Raw genomic sequence first — 17,114 nt, 5'->3', positions numbered from 1 at the left:
CAACCTACTTTGGCAGCAGGAGAAAGGATTTTTCAGGGAAATCATTAAGTAGTCTTCTTCAATGGAATTCTTTTATACGTCTTTCTGTACACGAAGTTAATATCTGTCAGCATTAATTACTGTTGGCAGCTGGCAGTTGGCTGTGTCAGCCCAGGAGAAAATACAATGAATAAATATTATGGGAATGATTTAGTATAAATTAGCAAGTTATAACGACCTATGAATAGAACCTCTAGAATATTCAAAAAGACCAGCCATGCATACTGAAAGTCCTTCTAGTCCTAGTGTTTGCTTTAGGGACTTACAGTTACCCTGAAGGTCTGGTGGCCAATACTGTGAACTAAGGAATGTTAAAGAGACAGTATTTTCATAAAAATAAATCACAACTGTTGTTTTTTCAACTATTTTATTCACATGCATATCACATTTCCTCTTCTATTGTTTGGTTTGTTTTCTTTTCTTTAATAAGCCATTTTCCTTGTAATTTAGTTGGAAGCCACATTTATGGTTCACAAACTCTACCTGTCTGCAAATGATTGCCCAAGTAGATAGATGCAAGCACTAACTTCTTATATTTTTCTTCACATGAAAAATTCTAGAAAAAATTCTGTGTTCCCAGAAATGAAAGGGCTAATATTCCTGAGGATAGCTACAAGTGGGCAAAATTTTGCATGCCAGTTTGCAAAGGCTTTTTACTGTTCACTGTTTCTTACTCCACACTGTTCTTGCTCTACACTGTTGCTGCTATTACATCCCAAGTCATACCTGAGCAGTGACAGCAGCTCATCAAACACAAATGCATGCGTGAATCTGCAAGAGGGCTCCATGCTCATGAATCACAGTATCACAGACTGACTGAAGTTGGAAGGGACCTCTGGAGGTCATGTGGTCTAACCCTTTTTCTCAAGAATCATAGAATTATAGAATAATTAGGGTTGAAAGGCTACCAAAAGATGGTTACCCAGGACCATTCCAGATGGGTTTTGAATATCTCCAAGGATGAGACTCCACAGCCTTTCTGGGCAACCTGTGCCAGTGCTCAGCCACCCTCACAGTAAAAATGTGTTTCCTTATACTCAAACAGAATACTCCAGTGTTTCAGTGTGTGCCCATTGCCTCTTTAAATCTGAAGGGCTTAAATCAACAGCTTCTTGCTGATTATGGGGTACCTATATTGACCACTGTAATTAGAGACAGCAAGCCCATTTCCGTTACCTGTCTATCTTGATGTACAAATAAATGAATCGGGTTTTTTTTCCATTTTTCATGGACACAAAAAGCCAGTTACACAAACTTACCTGCAGGTGTACAGATGCCCTTTCTATTCTGTTGTGGTACTTACAAATGAACTATGATCCAATTGCTTTACTTCTGATGGCCTCATCTTGGTAATTATTTCAGAATTGGGCACAAACCTTGTTCACAAACTAGTTATGTAACATTTCTCTTTAAAGGAAGATGTAGCATATATCCCATCAACCTGTAGAGCACCTTAGACTAGGTACTGAAATTGCAGTCATCCATTAGAAAAATAGAGACTTTCGTAAAAATACTGACCTTTGCACCTAGAGCTGCTTTGGGCAAAATTTTGTTAGATTGCTTTGCCTACATCACTTATACTAAAACTTTCTTTGACTTAAAAATTTCAGAGCTGTTAGTGGAAAACCTTTCACTTGAGACTAGAACATCACTAAATCAAACTACTATCCATTTCTCCTTTACTAAGATGGGCCACTCATCTTTTCACAGTTAATAACAACCCAGCTAGCTTGGCTTGGCCTCCTCCTTCAGCATGCAAATACAACAAAATAGAATTACTTCATCATGACCTATATTCATAATTAAAACCCCTTATACCCCTTATGAGATTAATGGAATTTGAAGCTCTGCATCCTTCTTGCCATAAACCAGAATTTACAAATAAAAACATAAATAGTCTTTAACATGAATATTTCTCTTCCTTCACCTTTTTTTTTTCTGAAAATACAATGATATTATAATAAGTAAAATACAACATAAATATAATATAAATGTATATCTTCAAATAAAATTATATTATAGATCCCAAGGAAATAAAAAATTACATGAAGCATTATATAAGGATTTTTTCTCAACAGTACCTAGTTTTTATTTGTAAAGAGTTAACTCAGACTGGGTACAGTGTTCAGAGAGTTTGTTTTCTTGCTAAAATCTACCAGAAGACAACTGGCCAGAAGACACAATCTAGAAGGCAGCACATTTTAATTAAAAAGCAGTCAATTTCTTATGGTTACTGAGGGTCAAGTGGGGCCAGTTTTAATGCTCTGTTACATGAGAAGAAAATGTTAAAGCATTATGTAAAGCGCACAATGAATTACTGCTTATGCTAATGCTACCTGACCTTTCTTCTTTGCTGAAAAGATATGATTGGCCATGTTATCATGAATTTTGAAGGGGAAAAAAAATCATCCAAATGCTGCTGGCAGACCTTGTTCTAAGGGTGTTTCAATTAAAGCAGTACCTCTTTTCTCTCAGCCATCTATTTCATCACTTGCCTACTGAGGCCACAGCTAACCCAGGCACAAATTTACAGCTCCAGGATGTCTTCAAGGCAGACCAAAAGTCTGTCTAGTTCTGCCTTGTGTCTATGACAACGGCCAGCACTAAGTGCTTAGGGAAATTATATAAGAAGAGTATAAACATGATTGATATTTCCCTTACTGCATCCAGTCAGCCTCTGCAATATGAAGATTAAGTCAGGAACTTACAGGTTGAGTAAACTGCTATAAACCAGAATTAATCTGTTCCCAGTAATCACTAGAGAAATCCTACCTTTTGAGTATTTCCAGACAATAGTAGGAACAGGATAACCCTCTGCAGAGCAGTTGAGGATTACAGCTTTTCCGTAGATCCCATCCTGGTCGCTGGGCTGAACCACAAACCTAGGGGGCACTGTAGGAGGAAGCAAAAGTAGCCTTGAGAATTTGCACAACTTACCAGGTACCACAAAATGGCAAACCAGTCAAATAAGGAGGCATAAATTTTCATAGCAGAAAGCAAAAATTAAAACCAGCTTTTTGATGATCCAGTGTCACAGTAAAGTTGGTTTTAAATGATTATTTACTTTCTGTGGATAGTACCGATGTATTTCTTGACAAGCACAACAAAAACTGTGGCCTTTATATGATATAAAAATAAGTTAATAAAAATCTCTCCATAGCAAAGGTTATAAAATGGACCAAGAAATAAATTATACTACTAAGGTCAAAAAATAAATGCTTTCTAACAAAGGCAGAGGTTTGACAGATGTCTAAGAACAACTGAAGTTTTCTGTGTTTGCTTTTTATAACAGTGAACTAGTAAGCTTTAGAACAAGAATTATTTAGTGTAAATAAACACAGAATTTTATAGAATGTTTTAGGTTGGAAGGAACCTTAAAGATCATCCAGTTTCAAATCCTCTGTCATGGCAGGGACACCTACCAGTAGACCAGACTGCTCAAAGCCCCATTCAACCTGGCCTTGGACACTTCCAGAGATTAAACATTCACAACTTCTTTGGGCAACCTGTTCCAGTGCATCACCACCATCACAAGGCTTCACGTAAAAAATTTCTTCCTAATACCTAATCTAAATTCAGCCTCTTTCGATTTAAAGCCGTTTCCCCTTGTAATCTTCGGGGGAAAAAAAAAAACCAACAAAAATGTAATTTTTAATAGCAATCAATTCACTTCATATTAAAATGAAAGTGTTTGAACCATAACTTTTGATGGGACTTTTCTTTCCAAACAGCTGTAGAAACGTTCAACACAATTTGTTTGCACTAGGTTAAAGAGGGAGGAGAAATGTTACTGGAATAGAGGCAATTGCATCAATGTCTAAGTATTATTAGACTTTTTGTAAGGCAGCATAAAACCACTGCACTGAGTCTTCCAGACATATGTATCTATTTATATATAAATAAGAGTTGATTATCTCAAGGAAAAGCTCAACATTTTCCAAATATAGACACACCGCAAAGAAATCAACTTAAAGACAATGCAGTTTAAAACTACAGCTTTCCATGAAGGCCCAATACTAAATGTCAAAGTCTCAATAAAACATGTAGATTTGACAACAGTTTTAAAGAAAAGCTGAAAATTGTGAAGATTGTTGAAAACCCCACAGAAGTTATTTAATATTAAAAACACTTAATGGTTATATTGAAGTCATTTAAGGTTACGATTTTCACTGACATCCTATTCAGTGGTTCACAACATGAATAAGTAAACACCTGAGAAAAAAGTAAATTATTTGTGTTTTTATCCCACGTTATTCTTTTTGTCTGTGCTACAGAAAAAATGTAGTAAGGTGACTGAGCCTGGGACAGATTTTTTTTTTCCTCTCAAGTGCAGCAAAACACTCAGGTATTCCTAATAGATTCTTGCTTTCCTTTCCTCACCTCAGCACATGACCACAGAAATAAATGCAACCTAATGGATTCACAGCTCCACAGATCCAGCAAGTGCTGACTTTGTCTGAAAATTGGGAGAGACGGAACAAAGGGCCCAACCAGCCCTCCTTGCTTTGACCCAATCCCAAATCAGACCCCACCACCTGCCTCTCCAGAAGTGTCAGAAATTAAGAAAGGAACTATGAGAGAAGGCTGTAACATGAGGAAATGCAAAGCAGAACAGAAGTGGATCATGAGTACAGTGACTGGTATTGGACCAGAAACAGCTCTTAATAGCCATGAATACAATACTGATTATATATCAGAAAAACTGTTCAGCAGAAGCACCAATGTTATAATACACGACTTTAAAGATTTTTTTCAGTATAAACACTCTCATATTTTATGCAAATAGCACCTTACATTATACCAGAGAGTTTTCCTTAAGGAGAAACGAGCTGGCAGTGTTGGTACAGGCAGGACTGTGAAAAATTAGAGGTATCTAGACATACTGCCTCCAAATTCAGATAACCCTCCTCACAATGGCTCAAGCCTTCCTCTCCATGCCTCCATAATCCAGACTCCATTTCAACTTTCTCTTTCCACCTTCATAGATACAACCATTTTATAAAAGATAAGAACAATCTTCTGGAGAGTAAACAAGCCCTTTAACTAGACTTTTTCCTTACTGAAGCCTATAGCTATGATGCACAGCTATTTCTTGCCTAACTATGTACAAAGAAGCTCCACTGCTGTTTAGAATGTGGCTAGAAGAAGCAGAAGGAATTAACAGTGATAGAGGTAAGAGGCACGTTTGTACTAGGAGATATTTACACCCCTGTCAAACGTTTTGGGTTTCCAAATGGCTTTCACACTGACATTCATGGTAGGTAAACATTAAACATGAAATCCCAGCAACAGCACCTCTGTGCAATCACCCACCCTGTTCTAATTATATACTCAGAGAAGACAGAAGACATTTGCTTCAGTAGCTCTTTTCTCATTTTTTTTGCTCCATTTTATCACAATGAAACACAAAAGGAGTCCTAAGTATTTACATTCAAAGCAGGTGGAAAGTACAATTAGTTGCACAAACAGATTTGATTTTATATGACTGCACGGTGACATCAGCTTGTTTCACCTCAGTAAATGCAAGCATGCATTTGTGCGTTTGTATGCACGGCTTCTGAAAGATCACTGATAAGCTATTTATCCACAAAAAGGGTAGACTAAAAAAACCACAGCAAACCTAAATCACGGAACCATCTCAGCAGTATCAGTCTTACAGGTTAATGATTACAAATGATGCAATGGAGTGACTGATAGTTACTGGTCTCCCCTACCACTGAAAAGTGTGAAGAGAGACTGCAATACCTTCTAAAACCTCATACTGTTCAAAACTTAAGCAACTTCTTCATTTTATTTCTCTTCTTGAAAAACATCATATTCTTCATTTGCTATTGATGACACTAACAAGAAGTGATCATTTTTCAATAAATAATTGATTATATTAAATGGGTAAACATATGCAGAAAGTTCTGGAGGAGTTAAGCAAGGTTGCCCAGTATGGAAAAAAGGCAATCAGCCTTTAAAATACTATTTGCATTAAAGTTTCTTGTTAAAATCATTTTTGTTCTGTTTTGTTTTATTCTTTTGGGCATACATAGAGAAAAATGGATGGGTTACAAGTATAAAATTTTGAGCATTTCTATGAAATGCATCCTTCCACATTCTAATGAGCTCATTTAGCTATTCTTGGTGTGCTGTACCACTAAGGCTCACAAGCTCTGAACATGGCATTTTATCATATTGATTGCACTGTATTGTGGGTATATGTAAAACTTAAGGTTTTCCTCAAATATTCTTGGTATTCTCACTTCTAATAATTGCTTTCAATACAGAATGATACCAGAATGGCAACTGTGGAAATTAAATTTTGTCATATAAGCTCTAGAGCCAGATGTATGATTAGCAGCTGTACAGTTTACTTATACTGTTCCATAAACAAAACATGTTTCAACCTTATTTGGCAAAATCTCTGCCCACATACAGTAATAGAAACAATTTCTATATTCAGTAAAGCTTTGGCTTTCCTTTAGGACTACTTATAAAAATGCCAGGTGCTGCTCTGATTTTAAAGACATCAACCCTTGACACTTAGTCTTAAGATTGCCAATAGAAATAAGAAAAGATGCTACAGTGAAACAAAATTACTCATTCAATGACCTTTCAGTTAAACCACAGGATTTTTCTTCTTATAGAAAAGTTTAAAAAGTAAGCAGAGGAGACCTTTACATTTATTTTTTCTTTACTGATAGTTTGTTTCTCAATTTTGTTTCAAATTAATAATTTGGTCAGTTCTATGTGTTACCATATTTTGGAAGACAACACACTTACTATTTGATCTAGATTTTGATACTCAGCTTTAGGTTATAAAGCTGCACTCTCACCCTTTGTTATCTTTCAGGAATTCATTAGCCCTTAAAGAAAATTTTCTTAAAATTTAACAAATTTAATTTTTCTTAAGGTTAATGCTTAAGAGGAGTTATTGGAGAAAAGCAAACAATTAGCTCTTCTCTCTTTAGCTGTAAAGGTGTGGGCCTCCTCTACCCCTTTAGAAGTCAAACATTCTTCACTAGCTCATGAATATGATTGAACAGTTCTACATTTATTATTACTCTTGCTTCAACAGCACAGTCCTTTGAGTCTGTAAAGGAGGGCATTTAAAATTCCTTTAACAGTGAATTTCTGCTAGGCTTTCTCATTTCATGCAGCCCACGGATCTGTGATGAGAAATGAGCTGTTGAATTGTTTAGTGTAAGAGCAATAAGGTGACAGATGCAAACTATTTAATGGCTGAACTCAAAGGACCTAAAAAGGTGTTTTCAGTCATTATTATGACTATCAGTCCCAGGCTCTCACAAAGGAAAAACAAAGGATGAGAGCAATCAGAATAGGATGTTGAAGATAACGTGAATGTCACAGTACCATTTTAGGGGAAGGAAAATGCTTTTATTAGCTCCTTGTGTGAAATAATCTGAAATAATCCTGATAAAATGATAAAATATAAACTGGTACCCTACAAAGTTACTGGTTAGAAGTGCCATTGTTGGTTTTTACAAGCTTCTAACAAAAAATCAGTTTATGAGATCATGGCTAACATTCTCTGACTTAATTTTGCTTTATGTAAATCCAAGAATCCTTTTTGACTGTGCTTTATGCCAGGGACCAGACAACAAACTTGCACACATCTTCCTGGACTTCAAATCTATGCAAGTGCTTCTGGCTCCCAAGTAGAGCGATTAGTATATCACACTAGAGAGCAATTCTGAAGGCTCGTAAGATGAGCTCCTCCAGTGGGCTGCTGGAGTGAGTTAAGAAATAATCTATGACATTGGCCCAGAACACTATGTTTCATTTTTACATGGAATATTTGTACTTTACATTTAGAACATACTGTCAAAATGATGGAAGAAATTTAATCAGCCAAAGCAACCATTGATGTATTAATGAATGAGATCATTAAACACTGTACTTTAGCAAAGATGAACAGTTATTAAATTTGGTCATTGGACCTAAGGGGTCGATTTAGCTGGTTTAGTGAAACCATTTGCTATGCAGTTCAAAAAAAAGATGTACTTTTGCAAAATGAGACAGTGCCTAGTGGTTTGTGTTGACCAGGTTTGTCTAATTAGAACATAAAATAGGAAGTGACTCTTTCAAGAGTAACCTTCAAAGCCACAGTGTAAGTGCCAGCAAAGAAAGTAAATGAGTTTTGACTCCAGCTGCAACCATAAATCTTCTCACCCTGTTTTTCTATCACAAGCGGCATTTACTGCATCACACCAGCATGACCAAACATCAGAAAACAGACAGATACTTCCTAATTGGATGATTGGGTGACTAACAATGTAATGATATTAAACATTTCTGGCAAATAAAAAATTAAAACACATTTACACTTAATGCACTAAATGCATTAAGAGGTGTTATTAGATATTTACCTCATCTCTGTTTTAACTTACGATGTGTTCACTTATAGGAATTGTAAAAGAATGATTTATGCACCCACTACTATATTTGAATTCTCTTTTCTGGCAGTGTCTGAAAAAAATTAAACTCAGAATATATTTATGAGCTTTTTCTTTCTGGTTACCAGTTAAGAAATATTTCACTGGTTTTTATTTCATAACTATTTCATTCCCATTTTAGGAAACTCTACAGAAATGAATAAGACATGATAAAGTATATATAGATTTTTATCACTCTTTAGAAGACAGTACTAATGAATAAAGCCCTAATTAATTCCACATGGTGTTACAAGCAGTTGACAGATAAAGTATTTTCCTAATTTTTATGGATTACTTCCACGACAGGATCCTATTCTTTCTTTTTTCTTATCAGTATACCTAGAAAAACAAGAGTGTGACAAGAAATAAAATAAGCAAAATAATAATGACTGGTGAGTTTCTGAGAAACCCTTCTAGCTTTCAAATTTTCAATGCATTTCCAGAGGAATTGCAGGCTGGGATCTGGCAGAGAACAAGATTTTGAGAAGGAAAGCTCTGTGTTTGCTCACCTAGATTGCCTACCTCATTTTCTTTCATAGACCACAGAATAACAGAAACAGCAGAAAAGATTTACTGTAAGGTGCCCACAGATTTTAAGAGACCAGTACTTAACATTTTGTGGTTTTTTTGTTGGGTTGTTTTTGTTTGTTTTTTTGTTTGGTTGGTTGGGGTTTTTTTGGTTTTTTTTCGACTTCATGCTCTTGGCAAAATGGCAGTGCAGTTTAGATATGAAAAATAATATTTGTAAGAAGATTATAGGAAAGCTATTTAACAAACTTAAAACTTAACAGAAAAATGTGAATGCTAAAAAATAGCAGATACATGCAATCCAACATAAAAAATATTGAGGAAAAAGTCTCTAAAGCTGAAAATGTATGTGGTTGCATGGATTCTGCAAAAGTTGGGTACTCACTAGTACTTTAAATGTGGCAACAAGCAGTTGGCCTGTGTTTCTTCATTGATCTTAAGAATGGACTGGATTTTGATTCTACTTTTAAGTCTAGTACGGTAAATGATATGGACACCCACTTATTTTGGAAACGTGATAGCTTTCATCATATTCAAGTCTGCTTTTAAAATGAATACAAGGACAGTACAGATAAGGAAATAGGAACTTTGTGGTGAACAGTCATATCTCCCTTTACTTTCCCATCCACTTTCTACTCTCATATCAAAACGTACAAAGTTCACATAAATATGATATTCCCAGAACACATCCCATGACATTTAGGAAAGCCAACATTTAAGTTTAAAGTACACTGCTGAGAAGCCATCACACAATGTGCATTAGAAACAAAAGGAAATAAAGCACTATTTTTATCCCTCTATTTGGAAAAAAAAAAACACTTAGCTGGTGTAGAAAAAGAATATGTTTCAATTAAACGGCACCCATAAACAAAAAGGTGAGGAGGGTCAGAAAGCTTGCAGAAGAAACAGACAGCAGGAAAGCAAGTCTTTAATGTGTATAGGTCAGGTTGGATGCAGATGAATAATGACCAAAAGTGACCCTTGGACAGCTGTCTGTCTGCTATGTGGAATGACACAGATGGAGCAGTTTCAATATAAGGAAAAGAGGTCAGTCCAGGGTTTTGGCAAAAAATACAGGTCAAACATCATAATTTCCCCCTTTTCCTCTGAGGGAGAGCTATTATCTCAGATGAATACATAAAACTGATTAAGACATTATCATTTAAATTGACTGAGAGATAAGAGAGGACAAAGGCTTAAAGGAGGCTGCTGCAGAGCACTGGCTGGGCAGAAAAAGTAAGAGTGGAAAAATTAAGTAGCCCTCACAGCTTCCTAAAAAGTTGCAGGACTAGGACTTTAGAAGTCTTCTGCAAGCCTCTGTGTAAAACAGTGAAAAGCTACCCTTATCATGCCCAGGGATTTATAAGGACATCCGTCAGTCACATACACCCAACAGTTGCCATCCCACCACTGGGGCAGAGCCCTCATCAGGATATGCAATGAGAGCAGCAGCACACGAGGGCAAAATGGAGGTGTCAGCTGTGTGACAGAAGTGCAAGAACAGGCTACCCAACACACCTCCTTTGGAGAACGAGGGAAAAATAACTGGTGCCAAAAAAGTCAGCAAAGGGCAAACGTGTTCAGTGAACAGAGGTGAGGCTGGACAGGGGCTTGTCAGAAGAGGAACTGCCCACTGGCAGCAGGAGGCGGGAAAACTGCAATTCAAGCAAGGCAGGGAGAAGTTAGGGAAAGCAGGGATTGGCCTGATAAGAGGGGCACTGAGCAGAAAACCCTGCACATGAGCTCACTGTTACAGCCTCATGGATCTCAGTGCTGAAAAAGGGATAGACAGTGTTTGCAGAGAGCCAGTTTCCAGTGGTACAATCCAGACCATTATACCATTCCTGTTTCCATGACACGCCTATAGGAACTTGTACAGAGTTGCAACAGTGATTCATTTCAGTTACTTCAAGCACTGAGTGTGACTGCAGATCAGATACAACTTCAGCTGTTATTAGATGCAACTTCTTTGTAGGGCAGATACAGCAGGTGGACTGCCTAATGTGATTGAATGTTGTCAACTTTCCCTTCTCCAGCAAGAGATGAGGAAAATCTTTTATTATTAGAATTATTAATAGGGTTAAAAGCTAACAGAACAGCTTGGGAAAAGAATAATTATATGAATGTAGTTATTTAAACTACTTCATTTAGGAACTACTAGATAGATGGGGAAAGTTATAGATATCTGTACTGAATAATACTTATGATTAAAACCGGTGAAAAATTAAAACCCCATATTGTTAAAATCATGTTTATATCAAAACGATTGAAAAAGCAATGGACCTATTTGCCAACAAGTTTTGAGAATACTATCATGAAAACCGATGAGCAAACACATACCGGAAGTGGAAAACTAGGGAATAATCCATCTAAGGATAGTCCTAGGATAGTGAGAAGATCGACATAAAAGGAAGAACTGTTCAGAAGAATTTGCTTCAAATGAGTTTGTGAAAGGTGGAAAAAAAACAACCTGGAAAAGATGGGAAAAGCCCCTGACTGGTTTTAAGGGATTTATCTTGGTAAATTTTTATAAAGGAATATAAAATATAGTGATCAGCAATAGGCAGAAATAACTAGGGTTACTTACTGGATTATGGTATATGTCTTCTTCCTCTGAGGAGTCTAATGGCTTTGTAGCAAGAAAGTGATGGTGGGAATGAAAGAGTGTAATGCTAATTTTTTAAATATTAAAATCAAAAACACTTTGAAAAACTTTTGGAAACAAAAGGAAGAATTTTTTTGTTGAAGTAAATGCGAAAACCTTTCACAAGACATAATTTCTATGTAATCTGGCTAAATTGCAATTTGAAGGGAAAAATCTATTGAAGGCAAGGTGTCTCTCTGAAAGGTCTTTTCCACATAACATGTTTCTTTACTATAACTATATTCACATCTATTTCAAGGCAAAATGTTGTGAAGTCATCAATCATGCTACTTGCATAATAAACACCACTAAGGAAAAGAACAATATCGTAACAGATGAGAGTCTTTTCCCCATGAAATCATCAATGCTTTGGCTTTCTACTGATACAATGTTATATGAGAGACTGAGCTAAATTAAAATGGGGATAATCAGAGTAAAATAATAATGGAGAGGAATTCAATACCATTTCGAAGGCTTGATCCTAATGAATAGGCTTGTGCCTTACAAAATTTTCCAGGTCAGACTTGTAGCTCACCCATCCACCTGTGGATGGGGAACCCCACTCCAGGGTTTCTGATTAGTTTCAAGACTTTTAGATAGAGAAGTCATACTAGTTTCTGTGTTTCATTGCTCTGTGTGCTCTCTGTAATGAAGAGAGGGATTACCATATTTTCTTCTTTTTTATACTTCCCATCAAACAGATGTCATTACAAAATACTGATGAATTCTGCTTAATTGGCGCCCTTCAAACTAATTACATCTACTTACCTCTCACGATTAATTGGCTTTGGTGCTCCACAGCTGCTGCATCATTTCTAGCTATACAGGTATAATTCCCGTTGTGCATCAATGAAAGATTAGAAATCCTTAAGGAGCTGGTGAAGTCAATGTTGTCAATTGTCACCCCAAGACTGGCTGGGATAGGCCTGCCATCCTTCTGCCAGGTGATTGTGATGGGCAAATCCCCGGAGACCACCACACACGGAATGAAGACCCGTTGGCCAATGGAGAACCGCGGGAACTCAAAAGGCTGAATAAAAGGCGGAACTGAAACAAAAGAGGAAAGAGAAGCTATTGCAGTTATGGTTTCATTTCTGAAAAGACTATAATGGAACAGATGCACAGTCCTGAATATGTAAAATCAACACCTTTGACAGCCATAGAGAATTGTTTAGCTAAAACAACTAAGTCTTTTACAAATACCCTTTTTTTTCTGGAGTACCCAATGTATAAAGCAGAGATCATAAGCAGTAAAATCCCTGGCTTCTAGGACATCAGACATTGGCAGATTCCTGCAAGTGTATTAAGTAACTCTTCAAGAAATCACACTGCCAGTTTGTGACTTTCTACGACTTCCAGCAGCAACACTGCCTGGACAGTCCTGGAAGACCTCAGCAGCTTTCAAGGTCTGGTGCAAGGATCTTGCTTAGGGTTATGGAATAAACCTGGAAAAGGGTCCAGCTTTGATCCTGTGATGTGATGGAAGGGAGTGTAAGCTTCTCTAACTGTTCCTAGCACTTATTTCTTTGTGTTTCAAGGCACAATTCTCAGTAAGATTGAGTAGAGTCATGTAGTGAAAAGCAGATAGTTGCACTATAGCAAATTAAGTTAAAAATGTTTCCTAAACAGAGGGACAGTACATAAACACTCAAGTTGGTGTTTAATTCCTGCTAAGCACTTTTGCCTGTCAATTTATTTATTTTTTTCACTTATTATTCTGCGGTTGAATAAAAATATATGAAAGAAATGCTCTTATTTTCTATCATGAGGAAGAATTCTGCTTCTTAATTAACATTATTCTTCAGGTATTTTTAATAAAAGCAAAGGGAACAGTGGGTTGGAGTCAATAAACAAAGCATGAATTAATGGAGGTGCCTCACTTGCTCCAGCTTGTGGTTGGAAGAATTCATCATTACTAACAATTTGGTAAATTAAGACTCAAATACCCACCCAGAAGAAGGAACTGAAATCTTCTCCCCTTGTCATGGGAGCACTTTAACAGCCAGGGCATTGATCTGAGATAGGTTTCTATCAATCACTCCTGAAAAGATTATAAAACCACTTTTGCAAGCAGTACTCAAATACCTATTCATCAAAAGAGAGGGTTCCTAGAGGTCATGTACCTGAGATATAGGAGTGTATTTTCCTTTTCTTGCCTGAGAGATTACTTACATATACTCTGTAGTACATTTGAACATCTTTAACAGGAAAGATTGAAGGATACCCACAACAGAACATTTATACTGCTCTATATTAACTAGCTTCAGAAGAAAATGGAGTTGGTGGTTTATCTAATTGTATTTCTTCTGTCCTTTCTCCCTTTAGCAAATCTAAGGCTGTGTTTTCCCCAGACCTGAAGCAGAAAAGCTCTTCAAGGCGACTTCAATGTATGCTAAGCCATTGACTTCCCCAGCAGCACTTTTTCTCCTTTGCCAGTGTCCTATTTTTGGGACACAGGGACAGGTTTTTGTGACTATTACTATGTTAGCTAAAAGCATTTATTTTGATCTTTGCATATGATAGCTTTGCCTCCATCAGGAGGAACATCGGGAGTAAGAAAGTTTATCACTAAGGAAACGATACCAACCCCCTGAAGGATTAAGGCATTGTTCAAAGGCATGTTCAAATGCTTGCGTATATCAAGGTGCAAGAGATGAATGACACAAATCAGACATTAACCCCACTGTTTCCAGCATAACCATGATGCCATTTGATGAGAAGTTATGACCATGTGCAGCTGTCGCAGAGAGGTAACATCAGGCATAGGGTACCACAAGGCACCCTTACAGGCTTTCTTTGACTTCTGAGAGCAGCTTGCTGTCTGTGGCTGTGAGAAGTGCCACTGCAATCAATTTTTCTCGCATGCTGTAACACCTTTTCCTGACTGCCATCTCTCAAATCGCTAAAACCTGTCCTGTTGTGTTTGGAAAATCTGGTAGATTTGGCATACAGAAGAAAGGAAACACTGTATAAATAAGTGTGTTTATTTGAACTTTGAGCACTGAAAATTAACTGCTTTATCACTTGGGGACCTAGTGTCAGGAAGTGAAGCAAAATGTCTGCCTGCCTCTTCTAATTACCTTAGCACAGCTAACGCATTCACATGAGATATTTCAGATTCTTTGTACATCCCCAGGAAGAAGCCAAATTTCTCTTAGCATTTATTGACAAGCAGTTTATAAGTGGGAATAAGAAATTTTTAGAATAAGACTGTCAAAAGGCTTTGACATAACCTTTTTCCTTGATGACTGCAAATATCTGCTAAATGCCAAGTCTCCCACTTACTGTATTGGTTAGCACATTTCTGCCCAAACCCTTTTCTTAATCTCAAACATCATTACTGAAAGATATGCTAAAATTCACAACAGGGTGGGAAATTGCTTCTGTATTTTCTGCTGAGTGTGTAATAAATTTGAACCAATCTTTCATGGTCAAAATGGTATAAAAATTCAAACAACATATATCTGAAGGATTATTATGTACATTTTCACTCTCCATCTCCCTGATGCAGAAAACAAGGAGCAAGATCATTAGATCACATTGAAGTATTTTTCAGAAAATACTGATTTGCAAGGCTGCATTTACCAACTCTAAAATTTAAGAAGCAGCCTGCATAGCATTTCAGAAATTGGCTAAAATATTTGTAGACAGCACATTTTCCTTGTAATCAGTTTTTTAAGATACAGAGGAAACCACCATTTATTTCTGCTTCATAAAATATAATGCATATTCAACCTACAGAAGCTTGTAGTCCTGACAAGTAGCTTATTTTTAAAAACAGCTTGTAATTTAAAATTAGTACTTAAAAAAAGTAAGTAGTCAAGTGTTAAGTTTGAAGTACTGAATGTTTTTCAGCCACAGTATTTACCAGTTTTGTCTGATAAAGGCAGTTACTGGTGACCTAACATAGCAGATAAATTTTCTTCCTGCCAGTTTAAAGAATTAAAAAATCACAAAAAAATCACAAATTAAAAACATAGACTAAAGCATACTTGACATCAGGCAAATAATTTCTGAAATACTGATGTTGGCATAAATATATATGTCAGTCTATATATCTCTGCAGTAAAAAGTTGACATATAGCCATAACAGAAAAGAAAATCAAGCTTGATTAAGTAGCGTGTGATTTATTTTTTTTCTTTTTTTTTTAAACTAAAGCTGTTTCATTGTGAAGCAGCATTAAAAACATAGGAGGGGTGTATACTGCTTTAACTCAGAGAGAAAAGTTATAGTAGGACAGATATATTTAAAAATGTGTTTAAAATACTCAAGGTGTGTTGAAGTATTTTCCTTCCCTAGATGTAGCTCTAGTTTGACCATACTTCAAAGCTTCTTTTATTTTTTTTTGTTAAATTATGCCATTTTTTATATAAGGTGTTACATGTTAACTGCATACAGAGAGGGCTGTATGTGTACGTATGCTTCTGTATAAGGAATATTTCTTCCTCTACCCACAACAGGAAGAAGATTGAAAAATCTGCTTCGTGCAATGAAGTGTGATGTCTTGGGAATGCTTTATTGATGAGTGCTTGAATTAAGTGTCTATTTAAGAAGAGGAGCATGGTCCAGCCTCATTAGTGCTAATGCAGAAAGATTTAAATTACGGTTTTGTGCCCTAGCAAGGTCTTCTGTACCTCTGGGAGATTATTGTAAAGGAGGGAAAGGGCTTCTACACTGCTCTCCACAGGGGAACATCCTTAATTTCTTGCCCTCCATTCCATGGGAGTTATGTTGGAAACTGCTGAAAAGACTCACTAAAACAGTGTATCCTGCAGATAGCTTGTCTCTTGCAGCAGCATCATAAAAGTGGTATTCCTCTCCTGTGGCTCTGCATAGTAGAATGAAAGTTGTCCTCTGCTTTATCATTATAAATGGCTCCCTAATGGATTTTCTTGCAACAGCACTGTTTCCCATAGTATACAATCCCTTTTGCAATGAATACTTACCACACTGGTCCATTGGCTGATGCAAAGTAATAACCACCAAACTATGTAGTCTCTTAAGGCAGCCCTTAACCCCTTGATTTCACAATCTTGGAGCGCAAAAGCCAAAATTATTTTGTCTCTGCACAAACCCTAGCCACAGTCTAGTCATTTGTAAGCTTTTTCAAACATCAACATTTTCTCCTAAACAGCCCCATTCCTTGTGGGTGATGGTCTGAGCAATTGTACAGTCACTGAAGCACTGGATTTTTCTGCTTCTTTCTTGTATGTATTGAGCCTTATCGATAGGGCATGTCATTCAGCAAAAGGCATTTACTGAGATGAACCTCAAAGAATCACAGAATCCCAGGGGCTGGAAGGGACCTCGAAAGATCATCTAGTCCAACCCCCCTGCAATAGCAGGGTAACCTACAGTACATCACACAGGAACTTGTCCAGGCAGGCCTTGAATATCTCCAATGTAGGAGACTCCACAACCCCCCCTGGGCAACCTGTTCCAGTGCTCTGTCACCCTTACA

The 17,114-nt window shown here is 36.9% G+C and overlaps 1 protein-coding gene across 1 annotated transcript in view; it reads right to left on the bottom strand.

The window, feature by feature from the left end:
- Nucleotides 1-17,114, bottom strand: part of DSCAM (DS cell adhesion molecule) — a 385,770-nt gene that overhangs the window by 135,415 nt on the left and 233,241 nt on the right. Inside the window, exons 9-10 of the mRNA XM_034074654.1 lie at nt 12,421-12,699; nt 2,812-2,931 (exon numbers count right to left, since the gene is read on the bottom strand). Of these exons, the coding sequence (XP_033930545.1) occupies nt 2,812-2,931; nt 12,421-12,699 (399 nt within the window). The remainder of the gene's footprint in view (nt 1-2,811; nt 2,932-12,420; nt 12,700-17,114) is intronic.

The sequence above is a fragment of the Melopsittacus undulatus genome, chromosome 2, assembly GCF_012275295.1.
Source record: "Melopsittacus undulatus isolate bMelUnd1 chromosome 2, bMelUnd1.mat.Z, whole genome shotgun sequence".
In the NCBI taxonomy this organism is placed as follows: Eukaryota; Metazoa; Chordata; class Aves; order Psittaciformes; family Psittaculidae; genus Melopsittacus; species Melopsittacus undulatus.
Note: the sequence above shows the minus strand (reverse complement) of the source record. Positions and strands in the feature narration are given on the sequence as shown.